A 13,245-nucleotide genomic window follows, 5' to 3' on the forward strand; every position below is an offset into this window, starting at 1 on the left:
TTAGGGTGGAGTCTTTTCAGTTTTCCACATAGAGTATCTTGTCATCTGCGAAGAGTGAGAATTTAATTTCTTTGCTGATTCGGATGCCTTTTATTTCTTTTTGTTCTCTGATCGCTGAGGCTAGAATTTCTAGTACTATATTGACAACATTGGTGAGATTGGGCATCCTTGTCATGTTCCTGACTTCAGGGGAAAAGCTCTGAACTTTTCTCTCATTGAGAATGATCTTTGCTGTGGGCTTTTCATAGATGGCTTTTTTTTCTTAAATAAATTTATTTTTTATTGGTGTTCAATTTGCCAACATATAGAATAACACCCAGTGCTCATCCCATCAAGTGCCACCCTCAGTGCCTGTCACCCAGTCACCCCCACCCCCCGCCCTCCTACCCGCCCACCACCCCTAGTTGGTTTCCCAGAGTAAGGAGTCTCTCATGTTCTGTCTCCCTTTCTGATATTTCCCACTCATTTTTTTCTCTTTTCCCCTTCATTCCCTTTCACTATTTTTTATATTCCCCAAATGAATGAGACCATATAATGTTTGTCCTTCTTCGATTGACTTATTTCACTCAGCATAATACCCTCCAGTTCTATCCACGTTGAAGCAAATGGTGGGTATTTGTTGTTTCTAATGGCTGAGTAATATTCCATTGTATACATAAACCACATTTTCTTTATCCATTCATCTTTCGATGGACACCGAGGCTCCTTCCACAGTTTGGCTATTGTGGACATTGCTGCTAGAAACATCGGGGTGCAGGTGTCCCGGCGTTTCATTGCATCTGTATCTTTGGGGTAAATCCCCAGCAGTGCAATTGCTGGGTCGTAGGGCATTTCTATTTTTAACTCTTTGAGGAACCTCCACACAGTTTCCAGAGTGGCTGCACCAGTTCACATTCCCACCAACAGTGCAGGAGGGTTCCCTTTCTCCACATCCTCTCCAACATTTGTGATTTCCTGCTTTGTTAATTTTCCCCATTGTTACTGGTGTGAGGTGGTATCTCATTGTAGTTTTGATTTGTATTTCTCTGATGGCAAGTGATGTGGAGCATTGTCTCATGTGCTTGTTGGCCATGTCTATGTCTTCCTCTGAAATTTCTGTTCATGTCTTTTGCCCATTTCATGATTGGATTGTTTGTTTCTTTGCTGTTGAGTTTAGTAAGTTCTTTACAGATTTTGGATACTAGGCCTTTATCTGATACGTCATTTGCAAATATCTTCTCCCATTTTGTAGGTTGTCTTTGAGTTTTGTTGACTATCTTTTGCTGTGCAAAAGCTTCTTATCTTGATGAAGTCCCAATAGTTCATTTTTGCTTTTGTTTCTCTTGCCTTCATGGATGTATCTTGCAAGAAGTTACTGTGGCTGAGTTCAAAAAGGGTATTGTCTGAGTTCTCCTCTAGGATTTTGATGGAATCTTGTCTCACATTTAGATCTTTCATCCATTTTGAGTTTATCTTTGTGTATGGTGTAAGAGAGTGGTCTAGTTTCATTCTTCTGCATGTGACTGTCCAATTTTCCCAACACCATTTATTGAAGAGATTGTTCTTTTCCCAGTGGATAGTCTTTCCTGCTTTGCCAAATATTAGTTGACCATAAAGTTGAGGGTCCACTTCTGGATTCTCTATTCTGTTCCATTGATCTATGTGTCTGCTTTTGGGCCAGTACCACACTGTCTTGATGACCACAGCTTTGTAGTACAATCTGAAATCTTACATTGTGATGCCCCCATCTATGGGGCATATTCCCCTGGCTATTTCAGGGTCTTTTCTGATTCCACACAAATCTTAAGATAATTTCTTCCAACTCTCTGATGAAAGTCCATGGTATTTTGATAGGGATTGCATTAAACGTGTAAATTGCCCTGGTAACATTGCCATTTTCACAATATTAATTCTTCCAATCCACGAGCATGGAATATTTTTCCATCTCTTTGTGTCTTCCTCAATTTCTTTCAGAAGTGTTCTGTAGTTTTTAGGGTATAGATATTTTACCTCTTTGGTTAGATTTATTCCTAGGTATCTTATGCTTTTGGGTGCAATTGTAAATGGGATTGACTCCTTACTTTCTCTTTCCTCAGTGTCATTGTTAGTGTATAGAAATTCCACTGACTTCTAGGCATAGATTTTGTATCCTGCCACACTGCCAAATTGCTGTATGAGTTCTAGCGATCTTGGGGTGGAGTCTTTGGGTTTTCTATTGAGATGATACCATGTCATCGGCGAAGAGGGAGAGTTTGATTTCTTTGCCAATTTGAAAACCTTTTATTTCTTTTTGTTGTCTGATTGCTGAGGCTAGGACTTCTAGTACTGATGAATAGCAGTGGTGAGAGTGGACATCCCTGTCTTGTTCCTGATCTTAGGGGAAAGGCTCTCAGTGCTTCCCCATTGAGAATAATATTTGCCCTGGGCTTTTCGTAGATGGCTTTTAAGATGTTGAGGAATGTTCTCTCTATCCCTGCACTCTGAAGAGTTTTGATGAGGAATGGATGCTGTATTTTATCAAATGCTTTCTCTGCATCTGTTGAGAGGATCATATGGTTCTTGCTTTTTCTCTTGCTGATATGATGAATCACATTGATTGTTTTACGAGTGTTGAACCAGCCTTGCATCCTGGGGATAAATCCTACTTGGTTATGGTGAATAATCTTCTTAATGTACTGTTGTATCCTATTGGCTAGTATCTTGTTGAGAATTTTTGCATCTGTGTTCATCAGGGATATTCTCTTTATTGGTGGGTCTTTGTCTGGTTTTGGAATTAAGGTGGTGCCGGCCTCATAGAATGAGATTGCAAGTATTCCATCTCTTTCTGTCTTCTATCTTTCCGAACAGCTTTAGTGTAATAGGTATGGTTTCTTCTTTAAACGTTTAATAGAATTCCCCACGGAAGCCATTCATAGATGGCTTTTATGATACTGAGGTATGTTCCGTTCAGCCCTATCCTGTGGAAAGTTTTAATCAAGAAAGGATGCTGTACTTTGTCAGAATCTTTTTCTGCATATATTGAGAAGATCATATGGTTCTTGTCCTTGCTTTTATTTATTGATTGTTTTAAAGATTTTATTTATTTATTCATGAGATAGGAAGAGACATAGGCAGAAGGAGAAGGAGGATCCCTGTGGGGATCCTGATGTGGGACTTGATCCCAGGACTCCAGGATCACGACCTGAGCCAAAGACAGATGCTCAGGTGCCTTTGTCCTTGCTTTTATTAATGTAGTGTCACATTGATTAATCCGTGGATGTTGAACCATCCTTGCAGTCCAGGAATAAATCGGACTTGGTTGTGGTGAATAATCCTTTTAATGTACTGTTGGATACTATTGCTAGCATCTTGGTGAGAATTTTGGCATCCAAGTTCATCAGGGATATTGGTGTATTATTTTCCTATTTGATGGGGGTATCAAGGTACGCTTGCCCCATAAAATGAGTTTGGAAATTTTCCTTCATTTCTATTTAAAACATCTTCAGAAGACTAGGTATAAATTTCTTTTAAATGTTTGTTAGAATTCCACTGGGAGGCCATCTGGGCCTTGACTCTGGTTTTTTGGGAGGTTTTTGATGACTACTTCAATTTCTTTGCTTGTTATGTGTTCAGGTTTTCTGTTTCTTCCTGTTTCAGTTTTGGCAGCTTCTAAGTTTCTCAGAATTCATCAGTTTCTTCCAGATTGCCTAATTTTTGGCATATAGTTGGTCTTAATGTGTTCTTATGATTGTATTTCTTTCGTGTTGGTTGTGATCTCTCCTCTTTCATTCATGATTTTATTTATTTGAGTTCTTTCTCTTTTCTTTTTTGATAAGTCTGACCAGGGGTTTATCGTTTTGGTTAATTCTTTGAAAGGACCAGCTCCTAGTTTTGTTGATTTTTTCCTAATGTTCTCTGGTTTCTTTTTCATTGATTCCTACTGTAATCTTTATTAATTCTCTTCTGTTGGGTGTAGGCTTTCTTTGCTTTTCTTTCTCCAGCTCTTTTAGGTGTAAGGTTAGGTTGTGTGTTTGAGACTTTTCTTGCTTCTTGACAAAGGCTTGTATTGCTATATCCTTCTGTCTTAGCACCACTTTTGCTGTATCCCAAAGGTTTGAACAGTTGTGTCTTCATTTTCATTGTTTCTATGAGTTTTAAAAATTCTTCTTTAATTTCCTGGTTGACCCATTCGTTCCCTAGTAGGATGCTTTTCAACCTCCAAGTGTCTGACTTCTTTCCCAGTTTTCTCTTGTGACTTAGTTTAAGTTTAAAAGCATTGTGGTCTGAAAATATGCAGGGAATAATCTGTCTTTTGATAACAGTTGAGACCTAATTTGTGATGCAGTATGTGATCTATTCTGGAGAATATTCTCTGTGCACTCAAGAAGGATGTGGATTCTGTTGCCGTAGGATGGAATGCTCTGAAAATCTATGAAGTCCATCTGGTTCAGTGTGTCAAAGTCCTTATTTTATTGTTGATCTTCTACTTAGATTATCTTTCCATTACTGTGAGTGGGGTTTTGAAGTCCTCTATTATGACTGTATTATTATGAATGTTTCTTTAATTTCGTTATTGTTTTCTATATTTGGCTGCTTCCAAGTTAGGAGCATGAATATTTATAATTGTTAGATCTTGTTGGATAGACCCTTCAGTTATGATATAGTGTCCCTCTTATCCCTATCACTACAGTCTTTGGTTTAAAATCTAATTGGTCTGATATGAGGATTGCTATCCCAGTTTTCTTTTGATGTCCATTGGCATGATAAATGGTTCTCCACTCCATCACTTTTATTTTTATTTATTTATTTATTTTTATTTTTTTATTTTTTTTTCCCACTCCATCACTTTTAATCTGGAGATGCCTTTGGGTCTAAAATGAGTCTCTTGTAGATGGCATATGGATAGGTCTTGCTTTTTTATCTAATTTAATACCCTGTGTCTTTTGATTGTAGCATTTCACCCACTTACATTCAGACTAACTATTGAAAGATATAAATTTAGTGCCCTTGTACTACCTGTAAAGTCCCTGTTTCTGTAGATTGTCTCTGTTTCTTTCTGGACTATGTTACTTTTGGACTCTCTCTTCACTTGCAGGATCCCCTTTAATATTTCTTTTAGGGCTGGTTTAGTGATCATAAAGTCTTTTAGTTTCTATTTGTCCTGGAAGCTCTTTTATCTCTTCTATTCTGAATGACAGCCTTGCTGGATAATGTATTCTTGGCTGCATATTTTTCCCATTTAGCACCCTGAATATATCACGCCAGCCCTTTCTGGCCTGCCAGGTCTCTGTGGATAGGTCTACTGTCAGCCTTATGTTTCTGCCATGGTATGTTAAAGATGTCTTGTCCCAAGCTGCTTTCAGGATTTTCTCTTTGTCTCTGAAATTTCTAAAGTTCACTATTATATGTCAAGGTGTTGAGTTGATTTTATTGGTTTTTAGAGAGGATTCTCTGTGCTTCCTAGACATGAATTCCTATCTCCTTCCCCAGATTAGGGAAGTTCTCAGCTATTATTTGGCCAAATATACCTTCTTTCCCTCTTTCTCTCTTTTTCTTTTTCCTTAGGACCCAATTATTTTAATGTTTTGCTTAATGGGTATCACTTACCTTGAATTCTCCACTTATGATCGAGTATTTCTTTATCTTTTTCTTAGTTTATTTTTCATTATTTTGTCTTGTATATCACTGATTCTTTCTGCTGCCTCTTTTAGCATTAGAGCCTCCATTTTTTACTGCATCTCAGTAATAGCCTTTTTTATTTCAACGTGATCAGATTTTAGTTCTTTTATTTCTCCAGAAAGAGATTCTCTAATGTCTTCTAACGCTTTTTACTGATTCAGCTAGTGTCTTACATTTGTTACTCTGAATTGTAGTTCTGACATCTTACTTATATTCATCTTAATTAAATTTCTGGAAGTTAGTACTGCCTCTTGTTTTGTTTTTTGGGGTGAGTTCTTCAGTCTTGTCATTCTGTCCAGAAGAAAATAGGGGAAGGAGATAACAAAATACAAAAATAGCAATGACCCCAGAAAGGTATACATGAAACAAATTGGAAGAGATCAGAAACCAGAAAAGAAAGAAGAAACAAGAGAATGTAATCCAACAGGTGAACAGAATAGAGTGATACACTAGATCATGGGTGTATTTTGGTCTGGTTTTTTTTTATTATTATTTATTTATGATAGGCACACAGTGAGAGAGAGAGGCAGAGACACAGGCAGAGAGAGAAGCAGGCTCCATGCACCGGGAGCCCGACGTGGGATTCGATCCTGGGTCTCCAGGATCGCGCCCTGGGCCAAAGGCAGGAGCTAAACCGCTGCGCCACCCAGAGATCCCTGGTCTGTTTGTTAGAAGAAAGTAGATCCCAAAATTGTAAAGAAAGAAAAAGGTATATATGTATATCTATCTCTCTCTATATATATACTCTTGTATATATCTATATACAAGATGTAAAATTGAATGAAATGAATGAATGAAAGTCAAAAATGAAAAACATATTTAAAAAGTAAATGTAAAAATGGAAATTAGGGATCCCTGGGTGGTGCAGCGGTTTAGTGCCTGCCTTTGGCCCAGGGCACGATCCTGGAGACCCAGGATCGAATCCCACGTTGGGCTCCCGGTGCATGGAGCCTGCTTCTCCCTCTGCCTGTGTCTCTGCCTCTCTCTCTCTCTGTGTGACTGTCAAAAATAAATAAAAATTAAAAAAAAAAAGGAAATTTAAAAGGACTTAAAAAAAGTTGATGAAGTAAGAAATTAGTTCAAAAGGAAAAAATAACTTAAAACTGAATGTCTAAAGAATCATGAGAAGGAAATCCATTAATTCCATATATTGTTTTCCCCTAGTGCTGGAGTTTTGCCGTTTTGTGATCGGCACAAAACTGTGATCAGTGTAGTTGGTATTAGCCAAATGTTTCTGCTGGTCTTCTCCAGGGTGGGGGTGGGGGGACAGGTGTTTTGTGCTGATTTTTAGGTGTCATTGCTCAGGTGGAATTGCATGCCCCTTACCAGGAGGCCAAGCTCAGTGTAAGAGGCTCCAGATTGCTCTATGTGGCTTTTGTTCCTTGAAGTCTTTGTGTACTACTTTCAGAGATAGAAATGAAAATGACAATGGTGTTGCCCTAATCTCTAGCCCTGGAGATGAAAGTTTGTACCCCCTACTCCTCAGTGAGCCCTCACAGAAAAGTAATCACTCTGGTCTCCCTGGTTTCCCTCCACACTCTGTGTTCACGTAGTCTGTACACCAAGCATTTTTATCTCAGGCAGGAGACCCCATTTTGAGTCTCCAAACTTTATAGACTCCTTTTTCACCTTCCAGGAGCCAGCTTATGGAGGCTCCCCTCCCTAGATTCTATCTTCCCATGTATCAATCACCTCAGACTCACTTCTCTGTACCTGCTACCTCTTAAAAAATGGTCACTTTTCTGTTTGTAGAATTGCAGCAATTCTTTCCTTAGATCTCTAGTTGAGTTCACAGGTGTTGAAAATGATTTGATACCTGTCTACCTGAATTCCTGGACCAGATGAAACTAGAGTTCCCTAGTCCTCCACCATCTTCCTTGAAAACTGACATTATTTCTTTAAATAAGTTTTCTCCCTCCTTTTCTCTCATTTCTCCTTCTGGGACTCCTATAATACATCTGTTAGTGTGTTTGATGTTGTCTCAAAGGTCCCTTTAAGGTATCTTCATTTAAAAATTTTTTTTTTTTTTTTGTTCTTTGTGCTGCTCTATTTAGGTGAATTCCTCTGCTTTGTCTTCAGGTTCACAGATATTTTCTTTTGCTTCCTCTAGTCTGCTATTGAACTCCTCTGTTGTTGGTTTTTTAAATACTTTTTTTTTTTTTTTTTTTTTTTTTGCTTTTCAGTTCAGTTAATGTGTTCTTTAGCTGTTTGAATTCTGTTTGGAACTCATATTTTTGGTCTCTGTGTTGAAGTTCTCATGTAGTTCATCTGTTTTTCTCCTGAATTAGATAAACATCTTTATGACCATTACTTTGAACTCTTTTATCAGGTAAATTATTTAACTCAGTTTCTTTGAAGTTTTTTCCCCAGGAGTTTATTTGTTCTTTCATTTGGAACATATTCCTATGTTCCCTCATTGTGCTTATCTCTCTGTATTGATTTCTATGCATAAAATGATAGTCCTGGAGTGCCTGGGTGGCTGAGTCAGTTAAGTGTCTGACTGTAGCTTAGGTTATGATCTCAGAGTCCTGAGATAGAGCCCCATGTCAGGCACCATATTCAGTGGGGAGTCTGCTTGTCCCTCTGCCCCTCCCCTCACCTGTGTGTGTTCTCTTCGAAATAAATAAAATCTTAAAAAAAAAAAAAAGAATGCAAATATATACAGTTCTGTTGGACTGCAAGCAGAAACCCCACTTCCCTGAGAGCCAGGCAATTTTAAGGTATTAGCTGGGCAGCAGTGACAAAATTCGGGTTTTAGACAAGTATGTAAGCACCTTTTTGGGAGATTTCAGTGAGCTATAGCCGGGAGGCAGAGAGTGCAAAGATGGTACCATCCAGGCTATGTTCCCTGAGAGCACCTTTGTAGCCTCTAGATCGAGCAAAGGTAAAGACCACCCCAAGGCTGTAGTTCCAGGACTAGTAAGAAGGTCTTTTCAGATGTTTCAGTCTCTTGTCTGTTCACTGCTCTGGGGGTGGCAGCATCCCATGTCATTGTTATAGACCTGTGGGACCCCAGAACATAAATCCCCCTAGCCATCAGGCCAGGCAGCCACAGGAAATCCCTTGGGTGGCAGTCACAAAAACCAGTGCACCAGACATGTATAAGAGCTCCCCTGTAGAGGTGTTGGCACTCTGGAGTCACAGAGCGAGAGTGTGAACATAGTGCCTGTCTTCCTAGGTCTCAGGAAAGCTTTATAGTTAGTCAGCCTTAGAGGTGTGTCTGATAAGCTATCCCTCAGGACATAGATATGATAAACTAATAGACCTCTTTCATAGAAAGATTGAGCCCTTGGGCTTGCTGCCTCTTGCCGTGCCCTGGGGGTGGTAGCTGTTTAAGAACTCTCTCTTCATTAGTTAGGAGTCCTCTAAATCCGTGGCTGTAAACCCTGCCAGTCACCAGAGCTAGACAATGTAGAGATGTATCCGGGTAATAGCTGCAAAAATCATGGCCTGCCGGAGAAGGATATGATCTTCTTTTTGGAAGGATTTGTGAATTGGATGAGACTAAGGAAAAGTGCAAAGATTGCATCTACCATATTCTGTTCCCTGAGATCAACTCTGTAGGCCCCTGTAAGTGTGCCAAACCAGAAGCCTGCCTCTCTGGCCAAGTTCATGGACAGGCAAAGAGGCTTTCTCAGAATGACTGGGGGCATGTTTCTGTCTGTTGGCTGTTCAGTGCCCTGAGGGTGGTAGTCTGGCAAGAACAGAATCTATTACTGTCCCATGGGACCCAGCAACACAAGCCCTCCTAGCCTCCAGAGCCAGTCACTCAAGGAGTATCCTCTGGGTAGCACTTGTAGAAACCAGGTCACCAGGAGTAAAAACTAGGGCATGAAATGTGTGTAGAAGCTCCCTTCTGGGAGATATTGGTGTTCTAGAGTATGCAAAGGGATAACGTGAAGATGACATCCACTGAAGAAAGAAAAAGAAGCTGGGGGAGAAAAAGAAAAAGAAAAAAAAACAACAACGAGATAATGCCTGCTTGTTTTAGCAAGGCAGAAAGAGTGCAAGAAGATGGTGCCCACCAGCCTTCATCCCTGGAGAGTACCCCAGCAGGCCCCTGCCCCTCACACAATACTCTACAGTTAAGAAGTGAGTCTTTTTCATAGAAAGGCTGAGCACTTTTCAGAGAGCTGCTGCTTTTCTGGGCCCTGGGGCCGGTGAGTCTGTATGCAGGTCCTTTTAGAGTCGTTCTTCAGTTTACCACAGCCTTATGGGTCTTGCAGATGCCATTGCCCATGGTCTTTAAAGCCAGGTGTTTGGGGGACTCCTCTCAGGTGCTGGTCTTTTTTTTTTTTAAGGTTTATTTATTTATTTGAGAGAGAGAGGAGAGCGTGAACGCTCATGTATGTGAGCAGAAGGTGTGAGAGAGGAGCAGACTTCCTGCTGAGCAGGTAGCCCAATTCAAGGCTGTATCTCATCGCCCTGAAATCACAACCTGAGCTGAAATTGGGAGTTGGCCACTCAACCAATTGAGACACTCAGGCACTCCACTCTCAGGTGCTGGTCTTAAGAGTTGGATGCCCAATGTGAGGTGTGAACCCTTCACTCCCTCCTGACTGTGGTTCAGATCACTGGGGGTGGGGTTTATTGTGAGATTGTGTCTCAGCCTTTCCTGCCTTCTGCAATGTGGCTTCCCTCTCTTTTGCCTATGGTGAAGAAGTCCTTCGGCCAGTTTTTAAGTTTTAGGTTTTTTTCCCTACCCTGCAACACAGTTTTTAAGTTCTTTTCAGAGGAAATTGTTCCATATGTAGCTGTAGATTGGTGTATCTTGGGAGGAAGTAAGTTTGGGATCTTCCTATGTTCCAGTATTTTTAAAACGTTATTTAATTCTTAATTACTTTTATTTGTTTACTTTTAATTAGAGTATAGTTGGACACACAATGTTACATTAGTTTCAGGTGTAGAATATAGTGATTCAACTCTATATGTTGTGCTCTCTATATGCTCATTACAAACGCAGCTGCCATCTGGCAGAAGCCTCTATCTCCCATTTCTCTTCACCCATTTTGCCCATCCCCTCAGCACCACCCCTACACTGCCATCTTGAACTGGAATCTCAGTTATCTGAATTTTCTTACCTAGGAATGGGGACAATACCTAGTACATGAGATTGTGATAAGTATCAAACGAGACAATTTTTGTAAAGTATTTGCTGTGCTCTTCCTTGATTTAGCAAGTGCTTAATAAAAATAACTTGTTCATTTTTTTAATGTTCTATACAGTTATATATACACACACACACACACACAGACGCATACATACACACTTACACACTGTCTGGTTTCTTTTTTAAAGGTCATGAGTTCATGAGTTTTTGTTAAAGTATGTTTGGGATCTTCCTTTTCCCCCAGAAAGGGTTGTTCTCGGAAATTGGGTTATTTTTTCCCAAAGGAGAGAAAAAAGAGCAGAAGCTCCATGTGGATTTTTCAGATATTTTCTGCTCTTATGCATTGTTAAATGTACTCTATGCAACATCATTTCAGTTCTTAGCGGGGCTGCTCCTCTATTGAAACAATTTAATCTAGTCCTCTCTTGATTTTTTTTCCTTTAGCACCCCTGGCACACTTAAATGGTTACAGTTAAGCAGCCAGGTGCATATAACCTCCAAGTGTTGCTGTTTGTGGTTATGTTGCATTAGTAATGCCTCTTTCCTAGAATGGAGGAGAGCCAGGCAATGTAGAGGCCAAATCCCAGGTTGACTTTCTTATCTGTCAAGTGGATCCTGTGACATGGAGAGGCTGTTTTAGAGCTTCAAATATAACGATGACTAAAGCTGTTCAAAAAGTCATTTTGGAAGGAAAAAAAAGTCATTTGGAAGTCAGCACATGTTTACATCTGGAAGTTCCTAGCAAAGGATACAGCTGTGTGTTCTTTAGTTGAAGTGTTAAAAGATAGGTTGTGTGTGCTGAGATGGCTGCTTTTCAGATTTGCCATATTTTTTGTTTCTAGGGATTCGTCTACGCTCTTATCAACTGGAGGGAGTCAACTGGCTCGCCCGGTGCTTCCATTGTCAGAATGGCTGTATCCTGGGGGATGAGATGGGCCTGGGTAAGACATGCCAGGTATGTTACTGTGGAGTGACCACTGTTCACGTCCATTGAAATACCTCTTCACAACTCATTACTATCTCCAGCTGCTAGCTACTAGTATGGGTTTTTATCCTAGGAGGTGAAATGCCTGAACCTTTGTTATAAGATCATGGCCTTGGAATTGACTTTTCTAGGTATTGGGATGGTTTTGAACTGTGTCACTTGACATAGGATTGCAATTAATGGGCAGGGTTTTTCTCTATGTAAATATACCTGTCCCCTGGGATCAAATGGACTCTGCCCTCCTTAGCAGTACTTCTGTTTAAATAACTGGATCACTTCTAATATTTATCTCCCTTCTTCAGTAGTTGGTAGGACTACTTCCCATTTCTCTGGCATGCTAGTAAATAAGTGCAGAGGAAGAATCCTGTCTTCTAAAATGCCTCGGCCATCTGGTGGGAGGACCCAGTCTAGAGACCTAGAGGATCAGATGTGGCTTCCTTGGGCATTGATAAGCAGGTGATGTGTTTAGATTGATTATTCTGGTAGGATGATCACCAACACAACCCTGTGTTGACAGATGTCAGTGGTAGGGTTGGATTAAAGTCTAGACACAGACATCTCTTGGGCTAGTCACACAAGGTTTACTCATTTATAGGATACTAAAGGAAGTCAGTACAGTCCAGATATACAGTAGAGGTCACTTGATCAGAAACCATGGACTTAAAAGTTTATACATACCAAAAAGGTTTTACCAGAAACACCTAGAATGAGTGAAGGTGTAATTGGTTCCTTTAGAAGGTCAACTGCCCCTTGTAAGTCTGACCTCACATACATAAAGATCTAGTTGGAGCAGTTCTGCACAAAGTTCTACACATTCTGTCTGACTACATGTTGGAGACTACTACTTTATCTAAACCAGATATAACTCATTGATCTTGGGGTTATTCAGAATACAAAATGACTTCTGAGTATGGTATCCTCAAGGGCCTCATTTGTCACCTTTAGGTTTCTCAGGCAAATAAATCTGGTTCTAGTACATTGCTAACATGAGAGCTATGGAGCTAGAACAAAGGTAAGGTTACTGGATGTCTCTGGGAGCCAAGCTATGAGACTACGTGGATCGTGTACATAGCCCTCCCTGCCGTCTCCTTTGCTTTGCACATGGGAATCCCTCGGACTTCGTTTGGAGCCAGCAAATTCCACTTGTCCTTTACCTTTCTCCAGAGTGTTCATATAGCTCTACTTTAAGTGTCCTCTAAAAATAATATACCACCAAATTCTTGTTACTAAAATTTTGTTTAGAATTTTTACATCTGTCTTCATGAAAAATATTTGTAGTTCCTTTTCTTAAAATGTCTTTGGTTTTGGTGTTGTGGTAAAGATAGACTCATAGAATGAATTGAGAAGTTTTGTCCTCTTGGTTTTCTAAAAGAATTTGTGTAGAATTGGCATTGTTTCTTCTATAAATGTTTAGTAGAATTCACTAGTGAATCCAAATTAATTTTGTAGATACATCTGGTTTATGGTTAACAAAAGATAAATTTTCTCCCAATAGTATCCTCAGCAAAAGCTA

At 39.9% G+C, this 13,245-nt stretch overlaps 1 protein-coding gene across 7 annotated transcripts in view; it reads left to right on the forward strand.

Annotated features, from left to right (window-relative positions):
• CHD1L (chromodomain helicase DNA binding protein 1 like) overlaps positions 1-13,245 on the forward strand; it is an 82,479-nt gene that overhangs the window by 10,010 nt on the left and 59,224 nt on the right. For all 7 annotated transcript variants that reach the window (XM_049095508.1, XM_049095504.1, XM_049095510.1 and 4 more), the window contains exon 2: positions 11,590-11,702. In XM_049095508.1, coding sequence (XP_048951465.1) covers positions 11,590-11,702 — 113 coding nt within the window. The remainder of the gene's footprint in view (positions 1-11,589; positions 11,703-13,245) is intronic.

This window comes from Canis lupus, chromosome 17 (assembly GCF_003254725.2).
Source record: "Canis lupus dingo isolate Sandy chromosome 17, ASM325472v2, whole genome shotgun sequence".
NCBI classification, from domain to species: Eukaryota; Metazoa; Chordata; class Mammalia; order Carnivora; family Canidae; genus Canis; species Canis lupus.